Here is a 24,276-nt window from a genome sequence, read left to right on the forward strand (position 1 = left end):
GAAATCCTCCCAGAAGCATCCTTCCCTGGAAATGAATGGGCCGCCCCAGATGCCAGTATCGGTGAGTTGATCTGGGGGATCAATCCCATTTCTGATATTGCCCAAACCTGGACTGCTCAGGCAGAGGTTCAACCACCTATGTGCCAACAAGCTCTGTTCCTAAGGGGTCCTGGCTGGGAAAAATTAAAACCAAACCTTAGACCTCTGTCAGATTGGGAGGAAAAATTATATTTTGGAACTAGTCTACAGTGTGGACAGGAAATGACCCCTCCACAAATACTGCTTCTTTAAAAACAAAAAGCCAGCCCGAGCAGTTGTGCCTGAAGCTCTCCAGCCTCTTTCCACCCCCCTCTCTCTCTCTCTCTCTCTCTCTCTCTCTCCTCTCTCCCTCCTCTCTCTCGTGCGCTCTCTCGCTCTCGCTTGCTCTCCCTCCTCTCTCTCTCTCTCTCTCTCTCTCTCTCTCTCTCTCTCTCTCTCTCTCTCGTGCTCCCTCCTGCCTCTGCCTCTCGCTATAGAGAGAGGGCTCCCACAGCAGTTTCCAGTCAGTGTGTCTCTGAGGCTGTGTGTGTGCGTGTGTGTGTGTGTGTGCGCGTGTGTGTGCGCGCAGCTACTTTGTACTGGGAAGAACACACAGCCCATGTGCTCTGTATGGATGTTGGTGATACTCTCTATAGCTTGATCTCCTCCAAGCAGGCAAGATGTCCAGCACACCACATGACCCCTTCTATTCTTCTCCTTTCGGCCCATTTTATAGGAGACACACACCGTACATGGTGCAACCAGAGTACCGAATCTATGAGATGAACAAGAGGCTGCAATCTCGCACAGAGGTAAGTGCCCCAACCTCCCCTCTCCTGGCTGGGCATGCATGGGCAACGAGGGGCTTCCCGTGGAGGGGGGGGATCCAGCCCGAGCGTCCCATGCCATCCAGCAGCCTGGGGAGACCCTGGAATGCACTCCCCCCGCCCCCGTTCCTGCACGAGTTTCAGTGGGTGATCCCTCATTCTATTGCCAACCACTGCAACTCTTGGAGCAGCCCACAGTTGATGCTGAAATCTGGAAATAGAGCCCAGCAGCACTTCAGGTTGAATTCTCCAAGCCCTCCTTCCCTCTGAGCAAATGCTGCCTCTTTCTCCTTCTTTTTCTTTTTCTTCTTCTTTTTTCTTTTTAAAGTGGCTTGTTATAAAGTGCTGGGGTGGCCGTCCTGCTGACATAGTCCGGGAGTATTTTGCAAGGTATCGGATGGTCATTTGCATGAGTTGAAATAATCTTTGTAAATTTTAGGAGAGGGGGGCTGCCGGGAAACTGCATTTGTTTTCCTGGGGTTTTTTTTCAAAGTCTTCCCCCCACCTACGCACACCCCCCAGCAAAATGTAAAGGTAACCCCGGAAGAGCCCCAGAATACACTTTTGAAAAACTTGTCCTATGAGTCGTCCTTAAGGAACACATGTTCATTATAAAATATGCACATATTTCTGTATTAATTTCGGAAAGCAGTTGCCTTTGGAAGGGGAAGTGATCAGTAGTTGACTTTATCGCTCAGCTGACAGTACCTCCTAACGTGGACTGCTGTGAGGGGTTTTGTAGAAACTGTTCCTAATTTTTACACACTTGGGATCTTTCCCCCCTCAAAATACCAGCAAGCTCCGGTGTAAGCACTTAAGTGTACAGGAATAATAGAAATACTTGGGAGGACTTTGATATAAAAAAAACAACAACTTAAAGCTTGCCTCCTGCAATTTAAATATTTAATGAAACCTTACTTTCTGGAGTGAAAGCATGCCTGCTAAATTAGGCTGCATTTGGGTCCATGTGCCTGTGTTGATGCCAGGGCAATGCTTTGGATTGAAATGTTTCCAAAGGGAGTTTGGTGGGGATGCACTGACAGCCCTTGAAGTATAAATCTTATAGAATTAATAACCTGCACATTGCAAATGTTCAGTACTGGAATGGAGCTAGAGTGAAGGATTTGAGGGAAATTTAAGATGAACCTGATTGTTGAATCATAACTTTTGAAAGGAACTACTCAAGGTTTTCCTAAAATAAAACACATGCATGAATTATCAGCCAAGTCGTGGAGAATTCATAATGTTTAATGTATATAATATAGCTAACAAAATGGGACCTGCTGTCTGATTGGCCAACTCTTGGAGAGAAGGACTGATTTTTTAAAAAAATGTGTTATCACTGATATTTTTCTTACATATTATTACTCCATAAATGTTATTTGCAATTCCTAACATCACTAAAATCCAAGAAAAATTAATCTCCTGAAGTGTTAGCTGTGCTTTGCATAGAAGGCACTAATTGCTGCCTGGAACTTATGCTTGTTTGTACATAAGCCTTTTTTTGGTGGGGGGAAGGTTGTTGGTCCATTCAGAATCTCACAACTGGCTCTTAGAATCTTAAATTTCTGCATAAACTACAGTATTTTTAAAAATTGGAAGAAAAGAAAATATCTTGTGAATATATTGGTGAAAGTATTTGATTTGGAATGGGGGATACAGACATACACACACACAGATATAAAAATAATTTCTATAAGAGAAGAGATTGTTGGCTGTTGAAATGCAATCTGTGACTAGCGATAAGATGTAAAAGGAACTTAGATGAACATTTCAGAAAGTTTTAGAGAAGTTGTGCAAAAAAGATTCCTGTCCTTCAGTCCCTTTCCTATTTTGGGAACCAAGGCAGATTTCACTGTATTCACAAGTCCTCTTTCAAACATTAAATGGCCAGTTTTGAACTGCTAGACTAGGCATACCTCCTTGCACTGGCCCTCATAAATTTCAGCAGGATACAATGAAGTTGCTAAGTTTGTTTTAGATCCAAAGGAGAACTTTTGAAAAGATCCCCATTTGTATCTTGTTTCTTTAAAAACAGTATGTTTTCTTTGAGGGTAGTCAAATGGTAGGAACTCCTCTAACTTTTTTTTATTAGTTTGTATTTGGTTTCAAGTTTTGTATTTCTTTTAAAACCTAGAGTGCTTCTCTGTTTAGAAAAAAAATGTTTAAAAACCCCTTTAAACTTTATCATAGAATAATTTCGTTGACAGTACCCTAAAATTCAGCAGATTTTATTTGTTTTTACCTGTGTTCATAAAAGTAGGGACATGATCTGGCATATTTAATGAAAACAATGTATCAAACTAAATCTTTCAAACTTTAAGGCCCTTTTTTGGGCCTAATTACAAGGGTGAGAAAATTATCTAAATGAATTCGCATGACATCTGACATTTGTGTAATCAAATGTAATGTACAAGCAGAATCAAATCAATATCCCCAGGATATTATGCTCAAACATAATTTTGGCATATCGTATTCTTGGAAAGAAAGAAAATTTCCTATCAGGAGTAGCCCATGTGATCAGTGGTTTAAAGTAGCAATGTGATGATACAGTCCAACCCATGTTTCTAACTTCAGGTTTATCAAGTGCTTTCCACATCACAATAATGATGTATTCAATGCAAATGTTATTATGCTCATTTTACACATAAGTAAACTGAGGCAAGATCAGTTAAGTTGTCTTCTGTGGTCATCAGTCTTCCAATACAACTGTCTTTGCATTACAGAGGAGATTTGGAATACAGGCAATTCAAAATATATATACAAGGAACTCAGTTACTTTAGCCAGGTCTTTGGATAATGAGATCAATATTCTTCCCTACCTTTTGCCTGCCCCACCCCTATCTACTGTCTCCACTTACTTTCCTGAAGTAGATTGATATCCCTTGCTTCTCTACACCCACATGAAATTATTTAGGTAGTTATGTCTACTTTCAACTCTGACTTCATGAACCTGGGCTTGGTCCAAAGGTTTGTTTGTTTTGCACCATGTCAGTGAAAAGTTTCTTCGTAGAAAATAAAGGGAGTTAAATGTTGTAGGAATTTCTTAGGGGAAAAAATGTGAGTTCTTTCCTTTAGGAGGTTGAAAAGTGATAAATAAACCAAGATACTTAAATACATTGAGAAAACCACACCCTGTGTCTAAGTCTGACATACAGGAAATTGTGTGAAGGCAGTAAAGGGGGTTGGTGCATTCCTTTCTTTTAAACAAAACTAAACTCAACAAGAAACACTTAAGCAAAGTATGACTACTTTCTTGGGCAGTTTGACACATGCCATGAAGGCTAGACTATGGTTTTAGTCTATCTTTGAAAGGCAGTGTGGGGTAGTGGAAATTGCATTGTAACAGAGATCAGGAGATCTGGTGTGTAATTCCAGATCTGTCATTACTAATTAGGTATATGACCTTGGCCAATTCACTTCACCTCCTCTGGGTCTCAGTTTATTCATCTATGCAATGTATGAGTTGGATTAAATGGTCTCTAAAAATGCCTTCTACTTCTAAGATTACTTTGAAAGCCTTGCACTTTAATATTCAACAGTTTTGCTGATAATCCTTAGACTAACTATAAGAAGAGTCCTGAAATCCTGGGTAACAATGAAGGAAAAACAAAACAAAACAAAATTACAGCATGCAATATATTTTGCTTGGTGCTGAGAGAAAACTGTGCTAATAATAAAAACTAAAGTTGGATGGTTTCTCATGAAAATTCATATCAAACACTTTAATTTTTTGATGGGTGTATGCTTTTTGGTTGAGAGGAGAGTTGTGATGGCAGTATCCTTTCTCCTCTCCAATTTTCCTCCCTTCTAAACCCACCCCCTAATCCCTACTACGAAATGTAGACCGGGCAACTTTTAGAATTAGGTAGTAGTCATTGTGAAGAATAAAAGATTAGTGCATAAATGAATTTCAGAGATTCACCTTTTTCGATTTAAATGAATGTAAACATTTTTTAGAATATATTTTTAATGTGGGCAAAATGCAATCACTGTTGCTATGAAGAGTGTGGTGGTGATGGTAGTAGTGATGGTGGTGGTGTTTGTGTATGTGTGTGGGCTGTGTGTGTGTGTGTGTGTGTGTATGTATGTGCATGATTATCTAAATCAGATCAGAGTTTCATAAAAATGTATTTAATATTCAGATCCTTTTTGAGAGCTTTGTCTTACAATTGTGTGCTTCAACAATCCTGTAATGAAAGGAGGAAAAGTGATCTTTTGCATTGGAACACTGCTGATCTTTATTCTTCTAAAACTGTATTTTGACATCCAGATCATATTTTTGTAGGAACTTGATATGCAAGTTTGTTATGTCCTACAGTAAACTACATGATCATAGCATGCAAACGTCCTGGAATCAGAAAGAAATGAGGAAAAAACTGAGTGTTCCTAAATTTCTATGTTTCATGAAAAAATTTTGATAGGAAAAATAATAATTCTTTGATAACATTAATCGGCTTGCATTTTAACATTTACTAAATGGTTATATATGCATGCATGTACACACATATATTATATATATATATATATATATATTTGAAACAAAAATGGAAGAAAAACAAAATAATGGTCATTTCAAGTGATCAGATTTCTGTAAATTGGATCGTTCAGTGGCTTAAAGTTGACCAAGTCCTGATAATGTAAAAATTACCAGTTATGAAAGATAACGTGGTACTATATTGGTTTCATTTATTTCTTTTGCTCATTCAGGTAGTTTCTGTTTCCAGGAGGGCTGGCTTTCTTTCCTTTTAGCAAGATCCTCTTTTAAAAGATGAAAGTTTTTGTTTTGTTTTTAACGATTTTTGTTAGGGCCAAAATTATTAACAGATCTCCCATAGATATTTCTCTTTCATTGATGCTCCATGGTGGTAGCTTCTCTTTCATATTATTCCTCTTCTTCCTGTCCCCCAGTCTCTCCAGGATTAAGTGAAAATTATGATGACAGTTCAGAACAAACACACATGAATAATATTCTGGACTGATAAAAGTTTTAATTCCATAGAGTTGAACATGAATGTTGGTACTGAATCAAATATTTTTGGCAATGCTAACATTTAATGCCTATTGTTTAGTTGTTGTGTCCCCCAGCTTGTCGTCAAGATTCCCTGTGAAAAATAAAAGTAATTTTTACTCCTGCAGCTCCATTTCTTTATGCTTTAGTCACTAGGATTCATGTTGTAACCTCATATTTATTGGTGGAGCAGCTTGTTATCACTGATTTTGTGTAGATAGAGTATCGTTAAAATGAATTTAGATGTTTGAGCTGGGGGGGAGAAAAAATGGTTTGCAATTACTTGTTTTTAGGAATTGAGGAAAAATATTGTTGCATTTTCCTTGAGGTACCCTATGAATTTGCAATTTAATAAGAATTTGGGAAAGAAGGGGAGGAGATCAAACCTACTTTGACAATGGTTAGCAGAAACCCAAAGGGCATTTTTCAAGGAGGGAGCTTCCATACTCTCCTTTATATCAACATGGCCTTAGAGAAGAAATTGAAGGACGGCTGGACTGATTTTATTTTCCCTGAAGTTTTTTTTTTGCTATTTTCTTCTATGGGAGCTGTTTTTAATTAAAAATTGCTACAAACTAACAATTCTTAGGAGGCCAGGACTGGGGGAAATCAGTCAATTTGCTTTCAAGGCAGATACTTATCAGCTTAGAATCAATGAAAGCTTAATTTTGGGAGGTAAGTGCATTATGATAAAAAAAAATCAAACTGTATACATTTGGTAAATGTTTAGTTTTCTTTTTTGGGTTTGAGAAAGAAATCAATTTAAAGTGACTGAAAAATTTCTTTTTATTTCAATTGTCATTACTAGTTTGTTTTTCAAGAAGAATATACATAATGCTTTTGTTGTGCTTTTAACAAATAAAGCAGCTTTGCAAATATTGCAAGTTTAGAATTTTTTAAATGCATTTATTTTATTGTAGTTGCTACATTTCTAACTATATCTGGTTTTGAAAAATAAAGTCTTTCAGATTACTTAAAAGCCTTCATTTGGCATAACAATTACATCTATTCAGTTGAATTAGATACATATATTTCTCATTCAGGAATAGCATCTGTCATATTGACCTTCAAAATTCAGTTTGGACCCTGACTAGAACAAAGGCAACTTATTTTCCTAAGGTATTATAGCACCAATAGTCCAAAAGATTGTGGTAGAAAAGGCAATGATAATTGGAATATTTGATAGAGCATTTGACCAGCAGATTGAAATGTATTTATCCAAGTCTGACTGGTTAGAGCTATATAGGACTTGCTGCTAAGGAGTCTAGAAAATTAGATGCCATCCCAGAAAGTTCAATAAACTTTTCTCCATGCTGCTGATCATATAGAGCAAAGTTATCTACCTGGTCATCCAAACAACTGTCAACCACTTAACTGTTTTCCAAATGACTGAGTCACCAGACAACTGACAGAGTATGGATGACCACATCAATCCATCTCCACTTTTAAAGAAACAATGGAAAGTACAATGCTTTACTATTCATGAATCAATATTTTCATTTTATGCAATCATTACTTTATAAACAGACTAGATCTTAGAGCTCATTTAGTCCAGAGGTTCTTTAACCTGCATTTGATGATTTGTTTTAAAAAAATATATTTATTTCAACATAATTGGTTTCCATTTGTAATCTTATAAATTTAATTTTATATATATTTAAAAAATTAAAATTTTTAAGGGGTTCAAGAGTGCCTCCAGATTGTCAAAAGGGTCTGACAAAAAATGTTGAGTTTCCTATCTAGTCCAACCTTCCCATTTTATTGAGGAGGAACCTGAGGCCCATAGCAAAGTAATTTGTCCAAAGTCACACAGATAATGGTATATAGTAATTCTGGTTTTCTGGTAGTTAAGATTCTTTGAGTCCAAAACCAATGTTTTTCACACTTTATATCTTCATTAAAACATATTATCACACTCTTGTTGAAGTAAATTCTTTCTTTATAATGATCTGAAGGTATTTAATGCATATGTACTTCTCTAAGGCTCAGTGTCCTTGTTTGTAAAATAAAAGATTCTTTTACGGATGTTAGTCATGTGGCCTACTCTATTCCTTAGTTCAGCAAAATAGATTCAAATGCTAATGAAATATTTCATGAAATAAGAAAAAATAAGGTTGAACATAGAGAATATTAATATATTGTTTTCTAAGTCTTTATCTGGGCTGTAGAGATACTTTTTAAGATTTAGTAGCTCCGTTTCTGAGTTTGACATCACTGTGATTATCGCTCAGATTCCTCCTATCCTTAGTGAGTATTCTTTGATTCTGAGGGAAAGGACTAGGTCCATGAGTGTTTGTATGTGTGTGTGTGGTGTGTGTTTGTATGTGTGTATGTGTGCAAACAAGGATTGTTGATATGTATGCACACTTGTATACATGCTTGTAGCCTTATTCAGTATGTGGCTATATACATATATATATATATAGCTGATCATTTCAGATAAACAGGATGAATGGTTCTTTTCAGGAATAGGAGAACTTGTAAGCTGGAAGTATATTTAAGCTAGAAGTTTTTGAAGCATTTTATGTTTTCATGTAGTTTACAGATTTGGATTTAATTAATTTTGATTAGGAATTTTCAAAGAAATAAATGTACTTTTTCACATTTTGAAAATCTGTGTTCAGCTCCTTATCAGAAGCTACTCTCTCCAAGCCTATCCTCTCTTCCTACAATTCACCTGTCCTTTATGACAGATGGCCACTTCTCTAAATGTCCTCTGTGTTAAAGGAGGTGAGACTTTAGATTCAGCAAAACATTCAGAAAACCACAAACATTTATTGAGCACCTACTATATATGAAGCACTTTATTAGGTGTTTTGGAGTCAAAGATAAGAGGGAAAATTACTATTTATCTTAGCCACTATTTATATAGAACCAGTACTGATATTTTAAGAACTATCATCTGAGAGAGGGGATAAATTTATTCTTTGTTGCTCTGGCAGAGGTGTGGGAAGGGCAGTCATCCAGGCAAACAAACATTTATTAAGTGCTTACTGTGTCACTGAAGATCCAGTGAAAGGCAAAACAGGACTTGGCAGGGCTAAGGGGTGAGGAGGAGGCAAGTGAGACAGAGGGGAGTCTTGCCTCTGTTTACAAGGGCTGAATACATATACTTGGTGTATACTAAGTGCATGGCAAGTGAATGGACCCAGCCTTTTCCAATCAAAAGTAAAGCTTAGCTCTGCCTCACTTGCAGCCTCCTCACTACATATCCCTGGCACCTGCCCTAAAGGAACTCACGTTATGATGGAGGACATAACATGTAAACAGTTATATACATATCAAAATATAGAAAGTAGAAAGAAAAAAGTCTTAGACAAGAAGACATTAAAAGTTGGGTGAAGGGGCGGCTAGGTGGCACAGTGAATGGAGCACTGGCCCTGGAGTCAGGAGTACCTGAGTTCAAATCCAACCTCAAACACATAATAATTACCTAGCTGTGTGGCCTTGGGCAAGCCACTTAACCCCATTGCCTTGCAAAAAAAAAAGTTGGGTGAAACTAACTGAAGAAAGGTGAATTTGACCTGAGTCTTTGAAGGAAGCCAGGGACACTGAAAAAGTGGCCTGGGGTGCAGGTAGGGGGCAGCTTTTGCAAAGGTAAGACAGGAGATGAGATGGAGTGTGTTAGGAGATGGAGTGTTTTGTGTGTGTGTGTGTGTGTGTGTGTGTGTGTGTGTGACAGAAAGTAGACCATTGTAGCTAGATTGCAAATTATGTAGAGGAAGACATATTTTAGGACAGGTAGGGAGGGACCAGATTAGGAATAATTTTAAATACCAGCAGACTTTATAATTGATCCTCAATGAAAAGGGAACCACTGATTTTATTTGGAGTACAGGGTGATATGGTTGGATTGGTTAGGAAAATTACTGAGCAGCTGTGGGGAGGATAGGTTGGAGTGAGGATAGAACTGAGACAGGAAGTGCAATTAGAAGATTTGCAGTCCATCAGGAGAGCGATGATGAGGACCTGTTTTAGGTGGTAGCTGGGTGAATGGAAAGTTACATTTAGGAGTGATATGAAGGTAGAAATGACAAGATTTGGCAATGGATTCACTATGTGGTATGAGAGGGAGAGACTGAATTTGCAAACTTGGGTGATCAGGACAAAAATCTGTTTGAAATACAGATACATTGAGCTATCTAAAAGGATATAACTGGAGCTCAGAAGAGAGAGACTAAGATTGAATACAGTAATTTGGGAATCAGCAGAGATGTTAATTGACCTCATGGTAACTGCTGATTTCACCATGTTAAGAGAAAAAGAGAAAAGGACCCTGGACAGAGCCTTAGGGACACCCACAATTATTAGATGTGATTTGGATAAAGAACTAGTAAAGTAGTCTGAGAACCAGTACTCAGGCTAGGAGAAAGAGAACCAGGAGGTCAGAACTAAGAAAAAGTGAATTCATGTTATAGGTAGGAAGATAAGGAGGAAGGGGAATTTCCTAGGAAATGGAATTATGCAGCACTGTTCTGCTTTGCAAAGTAATGATTTATATGAGCAGAAACTAGACAACTACCTGTCACAGATATTGTAGAAAGGGTACCTGCATTCGGTGAACCAGATTGCTACTAGCACTCCACCCAACTCAGTGATTCTATGTATCCCATACCAACATTCGCCTAGGTATTTGGAAACATTTACTTACCATTCTGGCTTGTAGAAGAAAATCTGTGGTAATCATTTAGCTAGTTTATCAAAATTCTGAAAAACCCAGGCGAAGGCACACACATACTATTGTATACTATTGTATGTTTCTTATTATGTGTATATATACATTGAAAACCTACTTTGTTTAAGGCAGTATTGAAGGGAGATTTTTGCCTGTATGACAAAAAAGGAATACAGACTCTTTTAACATCTAATTGGGAAAGTTAGGTGGCATAGATAGAACCCTGGAACTGGAGTCGGAAAGGCCTGAGTTCAAGTGTGGCTCAGAAACTTACTAGCTGTGTGTCTCTGGGTAAGTCAGTTAATCCTCTTTGCCTCAGTTTTTTTTATCTGTAAAATGAGCTAGAGCAGGAAATGGTAACCCACTCTAGCATTTTTTCCAAGATCCTGGAGTCAGTAAGAGTTGAATATGACTTATACTACTGAACAAAAACATTTAGTTAAAAGTATTACATATATCCATTCTTCTTCTCCTTGTCCTGTCAACCTCTCTTTCACCTCCAGGATGATACTTGAATTCATGTATCCATAATTGTTATCTCTTAATTCATATCAGGAAATAAAGGAGATGGAAAAAAATTAAGTATACTTACTTTTTCTTAACTAACAAAAATATATTTTTGTTTTGTGTTGTTTTCTGTTATATCCCTGAAACTTTCTAACAATTCCCCCTTGCCACTCAAATAACCTTTCTGTAAACTAAAGAATTACAGTTAATTAAAAGTGACCTACTGTCCATTGTGACAGGGTTTGCCTCATTCTGCTCCTGTGGTCTACCACCTCTTTTCTGTCATGAAAAAAAATATATGTGTGTGTGTGTTTATATGTATATATGCTGGCAAGGCAATGGGGTTAAGTGACTTGCCTCAGGTCACACAGCTAGGTAATTATTAAGTGTCTGAGACCGAATTTGAATTCAAGTCCTCCTGATTCCAGGACTGGTCCTCTAATCACTGTGCCAATTATCTACTCCTCATGAATATATTTTAAAAAAATCAGAATGATAGTTGCTATATATTGGTTACCCCTTTTAATAATCAAGGCACAACATCCACATTGTATTATCTCTAAAAGCCTGCTTATTCTACATCTGAGACACATTACTTGCGTCTCAACAGTTAAAAAATGATAATTGCTTAACCATTATCTATCTACCTATTGTGAAAGAGTCACTATTCTGCAGAATGGAATCCCGTATACATTTCATGTTTCCATAAATTTGAATTGTAATTATCCTACTGACACACCCTAAGTATTAAGAGCTGAGCTTTTGCGTTGAAAATCATGACCAGATTCAAAGAGACAATGCTGTATGTGTGTCATTATGATGAAGAAAAAAGAAAACAAAAACAATCCCTAAACCTGCCTGGGTTTTCACTGCGTTAATATTCCAGTCCAAGAAACTCGGTCAGGATCCTGGGATGCTAAACCCAAGCCCCTCTAAAATCAGGTTATACAGAAGAATATTCCATATGTCCCTGAGGGCAGAGATTAGAAGCAACCTGGCTGGCCTTGCCTGCCCATTTCCCCTAAAGAGCAGGGCTTGGGAATATGCAGCATGCCACAGACTTCTAGAAGAGAGCTGTGTCAGCCCTGGTAGGGAACCTGAAGCCCCAACCTGCGTGTCTAGACTGACAAGAGCCCTGGCTGCCTGCTGAAGCACTGGGACACCTTGTGGCTTACTTCTTAACAGATTCCAAATGCAGTAACAGGTAGAAGGGCTACCTTGCCAGCGACTGCTGTGGGGCCTTTGGCACAGGTATGCATTTCACGTGGAGGTAAACTACCTGGCTAGATTAGTCTCATTTCCTTCTGGAGCCAGCTGCAAGTTCCACCACGATGATTTTTATCTCATTTTTCTTCAGGGTCCTTGCTTCTAGTGTTCAATTGCTCCAGTTACACATTCCTCCCCGTGCCCCATTTCATTGACTAAGACACCTATGATATTTACAGTACTTCAATAATAATTTCTCATCTGCCAGACTCGAGAAATACCATGTAGCTGCTGTGCATAGCCAAACAATTACATTATTTTCTATCTAGGAAAAAAAGGCCTTCAACTTTTGCTTTTCTACGTGCTTCATTTCTTGGGATACCTAAGATTTTTTTTTTATCTTGTTGCTGAAAATCCTTATTGGTAAGTCAGCCACCAAAGCAATAAACAAGAATGTCCCTTTACCAGTGAGTCTCTCTTTCTTTTTTTTTTAATCAGATCTGTGATTTCATTGATATGAGGAACACTTGGTTAGGAAACTCCCTCTAGCAATGTAGATCTGCCCTGGCTCTTTGATACATAAGCTTAGAGAGGTGTCTTGGGATGCTGAGAAGTTAAGTGAATGGTCCCCTATTGGGGTTGTTTAGCCAATTTGTGTCAGAGGCAGAAGTCAGTCTATCATTAAGTGCCTACTATGAGTCAGACTGTGCCTGAAGATATATAAAAAAAAGCAGGGGTGACCTGGCATCAGGTCAAAGTTTTTCTGACTCTTAAGATGGACTCTCTTGTCATGTGTCTAGGGGCCACTTGAGTCTCAGTTTTAGTATGAGAAACACAATGGCCTTGCTTGGTTTTGCATGAACTTTTTGGGTTTTTTTTTGTTTGTTTTAAATGGAAGTTCTTAATCCTGTTTGGTGAAGATTTTATTTAAACAAAATATCTTGACAACTGCATTTTAATCTAATTGCTTTCCTCAGTAATCCTATGTATTTTATTTTTTGGTTGTAAAAACATTTTCTAAGGAGTCTGTTGGCTTTACCAGGCTGCCAAAGGGGTGCACAACACAAAAAGGTAAGGACCCCTTATTAAAAATAGAATTTTCCTGCAGCTGACTGAAAGTTCTCATTTGAAATTATAATTGCGCATAAGGTCATTATTACCTACTTATGGGGATGTTCAGAGTCTTGGGATGGTTTTGATTTGGTAGAACCAAGTCACATATTACATTAGCAATTAGGAACTAGGAACTCAGTGATGGAGTCAAACAATCCATCCCTGACCACTGCATTACAGAGATCTGACACAATTCTGAGTATTTTCTTTACTTTCACTGGATACTGACTGTCTTAAACATCTGTGTCTGGGCAATGGGGATATATTAATGTTGAAAACAAAAGCTCAACTGTTGTCTTAAATATCCCACTACTTTCAAAACAGGATTGTTTTGTTTAAAAATGAAAAACCGAACCCTAGCATTATGGTCCTTGGAATTTCTAAGATGCCCCAGTATGATGATTTGCATTCAGAGAGCTCCAAATTCTCAATGAATCATCCACATGCTCAAACTATATCTGAGTCAAGATTGAGGAAGGAAGATTGCCAAGGACTCTTGAATGGCATCCACCAAGTTAAAACTGAACTTCTTGGAGAGCTTCAAATTGCAGGACAGGAATTCTAATACAGGAATTCTGCCTACCTTTAGGAAATATTTACCCTTATTTTCCATTTGAAAATGTGAATTTTTTTCTCCTGTTTTCTTTGTTGCAACTGATCCTGGTTTTGAAACAAATGGGGGGGTGTATTTTGAGTTGTTAGCATTGTAACCATGAACAGAGGTTATAAATCATTTGCTTCTTTATGCAGGGAAGGTGGAGTCCAAATTAATTTTAAAAGTTAATGTGGTTTGGGTCATAGAAAGTTTCTGATGCAGCTTGAAGGACATGTTGAAATGTGTAATAATTCAAAAAGTGTTCTACTTTAATCAAAGGGACTAATGCATGGGTATTATAAATATAAGGTATTTGTATGCCATTAGTTCCCTATTGCCTCTAGGATGAAATATGAATTCTTCAGCTTTGTCCTCCTCTGTTGTGCTTCAACCTGTCTTTCCTGCCTTATTTCATATTCTTCTTCTTCAAATACTATCTGTTCCCACCTATCTGCTCCTACTATTTCTCAACCTTGTCATTGCATCTCCATCTCTATGGTTTCATACCCAACTATCCTCCTGGACTTGAATGTAGCCCCTCCCTCTTACCTCCACCTCTTAAAATCATCAGCATGAAGGATCAGTTGCTTGAAGGATCTTTGTATCATCCTCAACTTATCCCATGTTTGGCACATAAGAAGACCTTACTAAGTTTTGAATGTTTGAATGGCTGCCTTCAGAGGGTGCCTCCTGGAAGCTTTTGTTAATGACCTTTCCACATTTGTGTAATTACCATCAATTTACTTATCCATATTCAAATTGTATTCTTTCAGTAAAATCTTACTGTGGTAGTAAAAGTCATCTCCCTCTGGTCAACCTGGTCATGTTCCTCTACAATTTTAGCCGGTCTTGGATTTAGCCTTGACAACATCCATGTGATCAGACAGTAGAACACATAGCAACTTGTGTTCCTCGAGAATTCAAAGACTTTTCCATCCCACTTCTAATGGTATCTCATTGAAAGAGGGAAAATACTTGTCTATATAATACAAATTTGATTGAATCCATATACTCACATATTCAAATGTCTGTATATACACATTACAGAGAGAGAGAGAGAGGGAGAGAGAGAGAGAGAGAGAGAGAGAGAGAGAGAGAGAGAGAGAGAGAGATTGAGAGAAAGAGAGAGGGATTGAGAGAGAGAACTTTTTCATTAAATAGCGAGAATATGAGAGACCTGAGAATTGAATGTAATAAATGAAATCACATTTGTATAAGTGAAATTTCCAGAAACAATGCAGCCTTTTCTTGGACTAATGTGGGTTTCTGAAAAATTAGAAATCAATAGTATAGGATTCCCTAAGCTAAATTCCAAGGACTGGCACAATACATTTGAAGAAGCTATTGTTGACTGGGGCGTAGGGAGAGTCAGGGAAGTTTCCCCAAGAGATCTAGATATTGAATTGGAGGATAAAACTTTAGGAGATGAGAGAAGAGGACATTTCAAATAGAGGGAATGAGTTAAATAAATGTCAAGAGGAAAGAATTAAAGGACTAGTTTGACTGGTTTCCTAAATTTGGGGTCATCAGTCCCTCACTCTCCTATTTCTATGGCCCTTTTTATAACCAATTGTCCTTCCTCTAGTGGTCCTTTGCCTTTCTCTAAATTCCAGGCTTTTTATAGATGAACTATTATTCTATTTACATATATAAGAAATTCATATTACATATAAATTATATATACATGCATATTATATTCATAACAGTGTTCACTAAAACCTGTTCTACATGCCATTTAACAGCTTTTCTCTTTTATATAATAAAAAATACATGTTTACAGAGGCATATTATTCTTAGCCTTGGATCTCTGAAAACAAAGGACAGATTTAAATGGCAAGTTTAAAACAAACCAGACTACATTAAGCTAAGGTTATGTAATGATCCTGTACTCTGGTCTATTGGATGTCGTTGAAGCCACCCCCCATTTATACAGCAATGAGGCTAATGTCAATGTAGTGCTGAAGTAACTGAACCTCAGTATCCCCTATGATGAATGTGCTGTTTTCCAGCTTAGATCTGAGTCTGATCATCTCTTACTCCATTTCCTCTCTAATATCACTCTCTGATAATGGCATAATGTTTTAGGGGGGAATTTATTCAGCATGCATGTGGATTTGGGGAGAAAGACCTTAGTTTCTCTGTAAACTAGACAGCAGTGTTTTTTATTCATCTAACATTTATTATGTGTCTACCCTGTGGAGAACTCTTGCATAGGTGTTGGGAGAGATTTAAAAATTTAAGTGAGACAATGGCATTCACTGCCTTTAGAGAGAGTTTATAATCTGGGGCCAGGAAGAGGGGAGGAGAATGAGAATAAGCTCTAACATGGCTAGCTGTAATATAAAATATGACATGATTATAGCTTTTCTAGAAGTATAGAACAAAGTTCAAAGAGGAAAGGTCTTAAGCAAAGGGAGGAAGAGCAGATCAGGGAAAGCTTCATAAGCTCTATACCCTGGTATGGCTTAGAAGGTTTTCTCTGGATATTAATATTGGAATGCAGTTTCATCCAATTCAACAAGCATATGCTGGGCTTTATGTTAGAAGAAACATTGGGGATACATAGACAAAAAACTAAAACTATTCTTGTATTCAAAAATCTTACATTATGCTTGTTGAGGGGAGGCTACAATAGATACACAAAGAAGTGTATATGAAGTAAATTCATAGCAATTCAAGTGGGAGAACTAACAGTTGAGGAGATCAAAAATGACCTTATCTATGAGATGGCATCTAATTCAAGCTTAGGGATTCCAAGAAGTAGAGGGGAGTTGGGAAAGCATTTGAGTTTGGGATAACTTGTGCAAAAATATGAAGGCTGGAGCTGGAATGCTACAATGACAAAATAACAAGCAAGCCAGTTGGTCTACATTGAAGAGTGCCTGTTAGGAAGTAATGTGAAATCAGTTTGAAAGGCTAGAATGGAGCCAGACTGTGAAGGGCAAACCCTTTCATATGTGTGGCTCCCTTTTATAGGAAAGGTGTTGTCAAGGAAGCTCTTTTGAGTTCTCTTACACTATAACCTCCTTTCCCTCCCACCCCTTCCAGGAAACCTGGATGCTCCATCCTGGACAACATCTGGAAAACAAGGAGGGTTCATGACCTCCTGGATCCCTTACAACTCTAAGAATTCTATAGTTGGATTTGGGGTCATCTTATGTGTTAGCTGTTCATTTTCCATTCCCCCCCCCTCCATATCGATAATCAGGATTAAGATGAGCTGATTTTGCTTTTATTTATCCCTAAGGTTCATTTTCCTAATCAAGCTCTTCACCTTTCAGGAATGGGTTGGCATGGCATAGGCAAAAGCCAATGCCAGGGAGCACATTCGTATCCTGGTCTTAAGTCGTCATAGGTTAAGAGTTGCAAGGGATCTTATTTTCCTGATCTACTACATGAAATTAAAAGGGAAAGTCAATAGACCTGTTTGTGATTAGCACCAAGTAGAGTGGTCATGGTATAGCAACTCTTATAGATCCTTATTTCACAAGTCCTTGTTATATTGCTCCCTCTTGTTATTTTCTTTTCTGGTGGGGTGAGGGGAAATCCTGTTTAATCTCAATGGCCTTGTTGTTACAGAAAGGAACTCCAAGGTTATATTTGTTGTGGAAACATAATTTTGTCATTTTCTCTAAAAATATGCTTTGCTCAGAAAAAAAGAAATAGTAAGCTTCTTCCTCTCTGTCATTTGCACATTAAGGACCCATCATATATAGGACACAAAAACAAAGAGAAGTAGTTGCCCTGTCCTGACTGAGAACGCATCTGAACTAAGACTGGAAAATAAGCCTGTAAGGTATTAGTCTTTTCCAGAAAGCCTGTTAATACCTGTCACCTAAGTGCATTAAACTGCTTGGAATTGGTCACTTGAGTCTATTATTTAAAAAACAAAACAAAAACACTTGCTGGGATGGTGATTTAAGCCAATTTTATAAGGACTTTAAACTTTACATTTGATTTGTCCAAAGCACTCTTTTTGAAACAAATAATCATTAAAAAATAGATTATAATATTTCCATTTGTCTGCCTGAAAGGAAAACATGTCAAGACTCATAGAATTTAAAGAAAAATTTTAACCATAATTCATTCCACTGTACTTCCAATATGTAATATTACCCAGTCTCCTGAGATTTACCTGTAGTGATCTGGATACTCTTGGTATAATAAAATAATAGGAATAAGTGGAAGAAAAAAGATTAGGGAATAGGCAACTTTCTTGCTCTGATTCAAAATTCTTTGAGATTTTTTTTCTTGGGGAAGGAAAAAAATCCATACTTGTTAGCTCATATTTATATAGTATGTTAACTTTTACTAAATTCTTTTCCTTTATTACTTCATTTGAATGAGAAAAGCCAACAAAATCATTATTATTTTATCTCCATCTTATAGATGAGGAAAAAAGTTTATAGGAATCAAGAGACTGTTCAAGGTCACACCATTATTATCTATTACTATTATTTTATATTTTGTCAGGTGAGTGGAGAAGTGTCCTGGACCTGGGGTCAGGAATACCTGAGTTCAAATGTGACTTCATATACTTAGTAGCTGTGTGATTCTATGTAGGTCACATATCCTTGATATGCTTCAGTTTCCTCATCTGTAAAATGGGGCTAATAGCACTTCTCGACTCAGTTTGTTGTGAGGAACAAATGAAATTATATTTGGAAAGTACCTTGCAAATCTTAAAGTGCAATATAAGTACTAATTATTAGACAGGATTTGAACCCAAGGCTTTCTGACACTAGAACTCTATTCATTATCCTTCACATTACCAGGACAAAGTAGAAATCATCTCAGAAGGGTCATGTGCCACCCCTATTTTTCCAGTTGCTTGTTGACATTTACAGATTCAAAGGTAATGTTCCAGTATAGAATGCTACTTGTGTGTAGTGATTCCTAATCTCATTTTTAAAAAGTTTAAAAAATTTTTTTAATTTATTAATTTTTGTAATTTTGAGTCCACTGAATATATGGTGATCTTTAAAATCACAAAGTCATTTAATTATTTTTTCCCAAAGGGGATATCTTGAAAGATAATACCTTACTTAGTGCTAAACTGAATAACCAGAGGCTCTTTAAATTATAGTGAGGGAGTAAAACTCAAGGAAAGCTGATTTATACTTCCAAATTTGCTTCCCCTCTTCCTTCCTCCATTCCTTCCTTCCTTCCTTCCTTCTTCTTTCTTCCCTTTCTCCATTCGTCCTTTTTCTCCCTTTCTCTCTCTCTATGTTCTTAGTGATACATGAATGTTTCTGGAAGAAACTTCTTCCAAGGAAGATAAATCAACATCTTTTTTGGTAATGTATGTTCTTTGAGAATCACTTAGTGCAGTAAAATATTAAATGAGTCACACAACCAGTATTTTATCAAAGGCACAACTTGAACTCAGGTCTTTGAAAATGAAGTCATCTCTTTATACACTGTAAAATATTGCCTAACTATATTTTTCCTCTAAAAAGAAACCAAAAAGTCATGCCATCACTATCTATTGTTATAATGAAAGTATTTTGTAAAATGCCACATATTAGTACTATTATTTTATCATCATCATCAAAAAATTATTGCAGTTTACTTTATGTCATTCAATTCCATTGTTTTTTAGCAGTGTGTTCTCTCTGAAATTACCAATTTTCTGACCTTCCTTTCCTTGCCTGTTTTTGATTGGTTTCTGCTTTGGCAAAGTCTTCTTTACTAGTTTTTGAACATTTAAAAAAAATATCTTTTTTTAGTAAAGATTGAACAAAATATTCTGCCCATTTTAAAGTACTCCTTATTTTACTATCTTTCCTTGATTATTAATGATCCTGTTTTCTTTTAAGTGGCTCTTGTTTCTTAAACTTTTTCATCTTTCTCTTAGCCTTTGATCCATTTTGTTGTTTGGTCTTTATTTCTGTAATCTTTGAGTCTTATGATATTGTGATTCTCTTGCTACTACTTTTCTCTTTCCTGAGATGACCAAGCAATGTACTACACATAGTCGGTACATTATTAGCATCTTTTGCTTTCATTCATACTGTTCAATGAATGAATGAATGAGTGAATAAGTGAAAGAGTAGACTTTTATGAAACTGAATCAGCATTTCTTTTTATGCTTTGCCATTCCCCCCCCACTCCTCTTTGTTGAATGGAAACATGTACTGTAATCATGAATGTTCCAGTAGAATGTAAATTCCTTTATGGTGGGAACTATATATTATTTCCTTTGTGTAGTGCATTTCATACAACACATGCTTAATAAATGTATGTTGAATATCATTGAACTTTACAAGGATTTCATGAGGATAATATATTCCTTTAACATAGGAGGTTCAACTTCAGAATCATGACACAATTCTAATCCTTGGCTACTAGAATGAGTCTTATTCATTGGCATTCCTCTGATATGTTTGTTAGTATTTATATACATTTTAGGTTGTTCAGTAGATCCTTATTTGATATTAAAACTTATACCATCTGCCATCATCTTGCATGACCTTAAAAAATCCATGAAGCTTCTCTGGGTCTCAGTTGATAAAAATAGCAATATTCAGGAAAGAATTTTGAAAAGTTTAGAGCTTACATGAATTGATGCTAAGTGAATTGAGGTTACCAGAAGAAAATTATACACAGTAAAAGCAACATATATGATGATCAACTATGATAGATTTAGCTCTTCTCAGCAATACAGTGACCAAGACAATTCTAAAAGACTCGTGATGGAAAATGCCATCCACATTCAGAGAAAGAACTGTGGAGTTTAAATATAGATTGAGACATACTATTTTCACTTTTTTTATTTGCATTTTGTTTTTTCCCTTTCTCATAGTTTTTTCTCTTTTGTTCTGATTCTCCTTTCATAGCATGGCTAATGTGGAAATATGTTTAAGATGAATGTATATTTGTCAGATTGTTCTCCTGGTGAGGGGGGAAAGAAGGGAGAGAGGAAGAAAAATTTGGAATTCAAAATCTTACAAAAATGAATGTTGAAAACAATCTTTACATGAACTTGAAAAAAAATCAAATGCTATTAAGACTCCCAAAATTGAATAGTTTAAGGTTGCATCTATGCCAAAGTGATGTGATGACATTACCACTAAATTAATTTGAGGAAGAAATGGCCTGATAGATGGGACAGTTGGTTGGTGAAAAGAGATTTCAAGGTTCAGCAAAAACAGTTATTTAGTAAAAATGGCCTCATAGTTGCTAATTCTTGTTGGTAGGCATCCTTATAATGTTTTTTTCCTCTCACCTCCCAAGAGATTTGTGATGGAATTAGTTATGTAAATTGAAATATGAAGAAAAATATGCCACAAGACTGTATTTTATATTTATAACCTTTATATTGTACTAAAGTCAGGAAATGTCACTGAATTAAAATCAGTAAATGTAAAAGTGAAGGTTTCCATAGCAACGTTAACTAACCCATATTGTAGATCTTATGCAATGTACATCAAGGTTTATATTTAACTGTCAGCTAATATGGAAAAATTCTATAAAGAGCAGGTGTCATATAGATAAGTTAGTAAGACCTTAAACTATTTGAATTCTATTCTTCCTGATTCCCCTTTTACAATTATATCACATTTTTCAAATTTTAAAAAAAAACTGAAAAATAAAAATGAGATATCAAACAAAATTTATTATAATTACTATGTTCCAACTACTATGCTAAGCACTGGTCTCAAAGAGTTTACAGTCTAAAGCAGGGGGTGGGGAACCTTTTTCTACCAAGGGCCATTTGGCTATTTATAATATCATTCTATAATTTGTCAAACATTTAAATAATTCACCCCTAAAAAGCTCCTAGATTTATTGAATTTCAAGTCCTAACTGCAGTTGCCTGGGCAATGTCAGACCAGTTCAGCCTGTAGGGCAGAGGTTCCCCACCCCTAGTCTAAAAGGAGTGTATCAGTCTATCTTTGCATTTAATATAGAATAAATAATCATCTTTGCATAAATTAACAATCAAATCAGTAGTCATTCTGCTGGAAGAATAGATAATGAGTGATTAATGTTTATGTAATGTTTGGATTTGCTTCAGTAGAACCTGGAACATTTTCCAATGTAGGGCTTTCATCCAGCATTGCTGGGTTAGATCATTCAGGTCTGATTTCTTAGAAAAACAAATTTAAATCTTTGGGCAGTGGTTCCCTCCTCTTTCTTATCAAGTTACTGAATTCCTTCAAATTTCTTATATCCCCTTAAGATTCTAATGTGATTACTTACATAATAAAGAATACTCATATAGGACTTCTCCAGGCCCCTTTCCTTGTTCTCTGTGATAAAGGAGGGACTTTAGTCATAGTCTAAGATTCCTTTAAATGTCTTCTCCTATTCCAATACAGAGATGAAATTGTACTGCATTATGTGAACTATACCTTCTTCTCGTGGGTGTGGGTGTGTATGTGTGTGTGTTTGTTTTTGCATTTGTTTTTGATTCCATTACCAATTTGGAAAGAATTATAATGACAGAACTTGGATTATTCACTTTAAAATTTAATTATATTATTTAAAAAATCAAGAGCAAAAGAAATCTGACATTTTAAGATAAGAAGTATCCTGTGAGTTTTCTTTAGTATAAATAATTCAAGAAGAGTAGACTAGATTGATATATAATACTTTTTGAGTGGCAGCATGGTGTCATGGATAGTAGACCTTTGTTGGATTCAAGTATATTTGAGTTCAAGTCTTGTCTACTGAGTTGATCCAAGAAATTCTTTAAGCACATAATTTGCAGAGATGCTCATCAACCTCTATGTTTGAAGCTTCAACCCTGGGAGTCCCTAAAATTGATTAAGTTACAAGATGTGAAGAACAAATAAATAAGCAGAATGCCATGACTCTGAATATAGTGCTCTTCTTATTTTAAGACAATTTTTTAACCCATAAGACATTTTCTAAATTGAATTGAAATAACATTTCACATTTATGTAGCACTTTAAATTTTGCAAAGCATTATATATACATATGTATTATATATATAATATAAATGTATATTATGTCACTTGATCATCAAAAGAATTCTGCAAGATAATTGCTACTATTATCCCCATTTCATAGATGAGAAAAACTGAGGTTCATATATGTTAAGTACTTGCCCAGTATTGTACAACTAGTAAATGTTTCAAGTGAGATTTTAAGCTAGTCCTCCTCACTTCAAATTCAGTATTCTGTCATGTATCATTACTTCTCTGATCCCTTATCATCCTAGTAACCCTCTTTTAGATGCTTTTTACTGATTCTATCTCTTAGAAATGTGGAGCCTAAAGCAGAACCAGTTCCACATTGAAGTCTGATTACCTTATCAGAATACTTTTATAATGGGAGAAAAAAGTGAAAGCATGTCTATAAAACATAACTGTAAATCTTACTATTTATTATAGACATAATAGAAAGCTAACTTTTAATGCCAGCTACATGAAATTGATCAAAAATATACAAACAATGAATTTTTTTATGAATTTATTTTCCAAGTACTTAAAAGTTCTTCCTTTGTATCAAATCTTTTAAGAGACTATCTTTATTGACTAATAACAAAAGATTAAATGAATTTCCCCCAAGGATACAAGATAGTCAATTGGAGAGGTATTGTGAGAGAGGGAAAAATCCTTTTTTTCATGATTAACACAGTATACTTCATTCCACATTAGAAAGAGTCATGGGGGGGGGGGGGTGGCTAGGTGGCACAGTGGATAAAGCACCAGCCCTGGAGTCAGGAGTACCTGGGTTCAAATCCGGTCTCAAACACTTAATAATTACAAAAACCTAAAAAAAAAAAGAGTCATTCAGGTCTACACTTGTGTGCATGTTCTCTTGCCCAATCACATAGTTCTAACCCGTTCAGATTTATTTTCACATGGTCTTTGTTCACCTGGCAAATACTTGGTGAGGTTCGATCTTGAAGAAATGCTTTGAGGTCCTGGTATGGTTGCCAAACTTTAGTTTACTCAATGTTTTGCTTTCCTTAGTAAGCCCCTTAAACTCATTTAAGTTGTTTATGATGTTTACAAGTATTTTCAGAGATATGGGTAGGCAATGTTTTCACCTGCATTGTTATTATTGCTTTGTATCCCTGATTTTTGTGTGACCGCCTACTCACATGTTAACATTGTGTCATTGTCAGTAGGAATAAATGAAACTCACAAAAAGGAAAGATATTTTAAATAACTGTTTAGAGAAGAAATTGGAATATGGCTAAACAATTGGTAAACAGATCTGGGAGAAAACAAAGCAATAGATATGGAGTGCTGTACATAAAACTTGTGAAAGGAGTTAGTGAGTTGCAAAAATAGATACTCACCAAAAAGTTTGTTCTTTATTGGTTTTAAGAAGAAATGGGGCTAAT

The 24,276-nt window shown here is 36.2% G+C and overlaps 1 protein-coding gene across 7 annotated transcripts in view; it reads left to right on the forward strand.

Moving 5' to 3' along the window:
* Positions 1-397: 397 nt before the first annotated feature.
* Positions 398-24,276, forward strand: part of LDB2 (LIM domain binding 2) — a 398,004-nt gene continuing 374,125 nt past the window's right edge. For 3 of the 7 annotated variants that reach the window (XM_074229736.1, XM_074229740.1, XM_074229742.1), the window contains exon 1: positions 400-830. In XM_074229736.1, the coding sequence (XP_074085837.1) occupies positions 699-830 (132 nt within the window). In that variant the 5' untranslated portion in view covers positions 400-698. Of the gene's footprint in view, positions 831-24,276 lie in introns of all 7 variants that reach the window. The other 4 variants (XM_074229741.1, XM_074229739.1, XM_074229738.1 and 1 more) reach the window with 4 other exon arrangements.

Source organism: Macrotis lagotis, chromosome 3 (genome assembly GCF_037893015.1).
Source record: "Macrotis lagotis isolate mMagLag1 chromosome 3, bilby.v1.9.chrom.fasta, whole genome shotgun sequence".
Classification (NCBI taxonomy): Eukaryota; Metazoa; Chordata; class Mammalia; order Peramelemorphia; family Peramelidae; genus Macrotis; species Macrotis lagotis.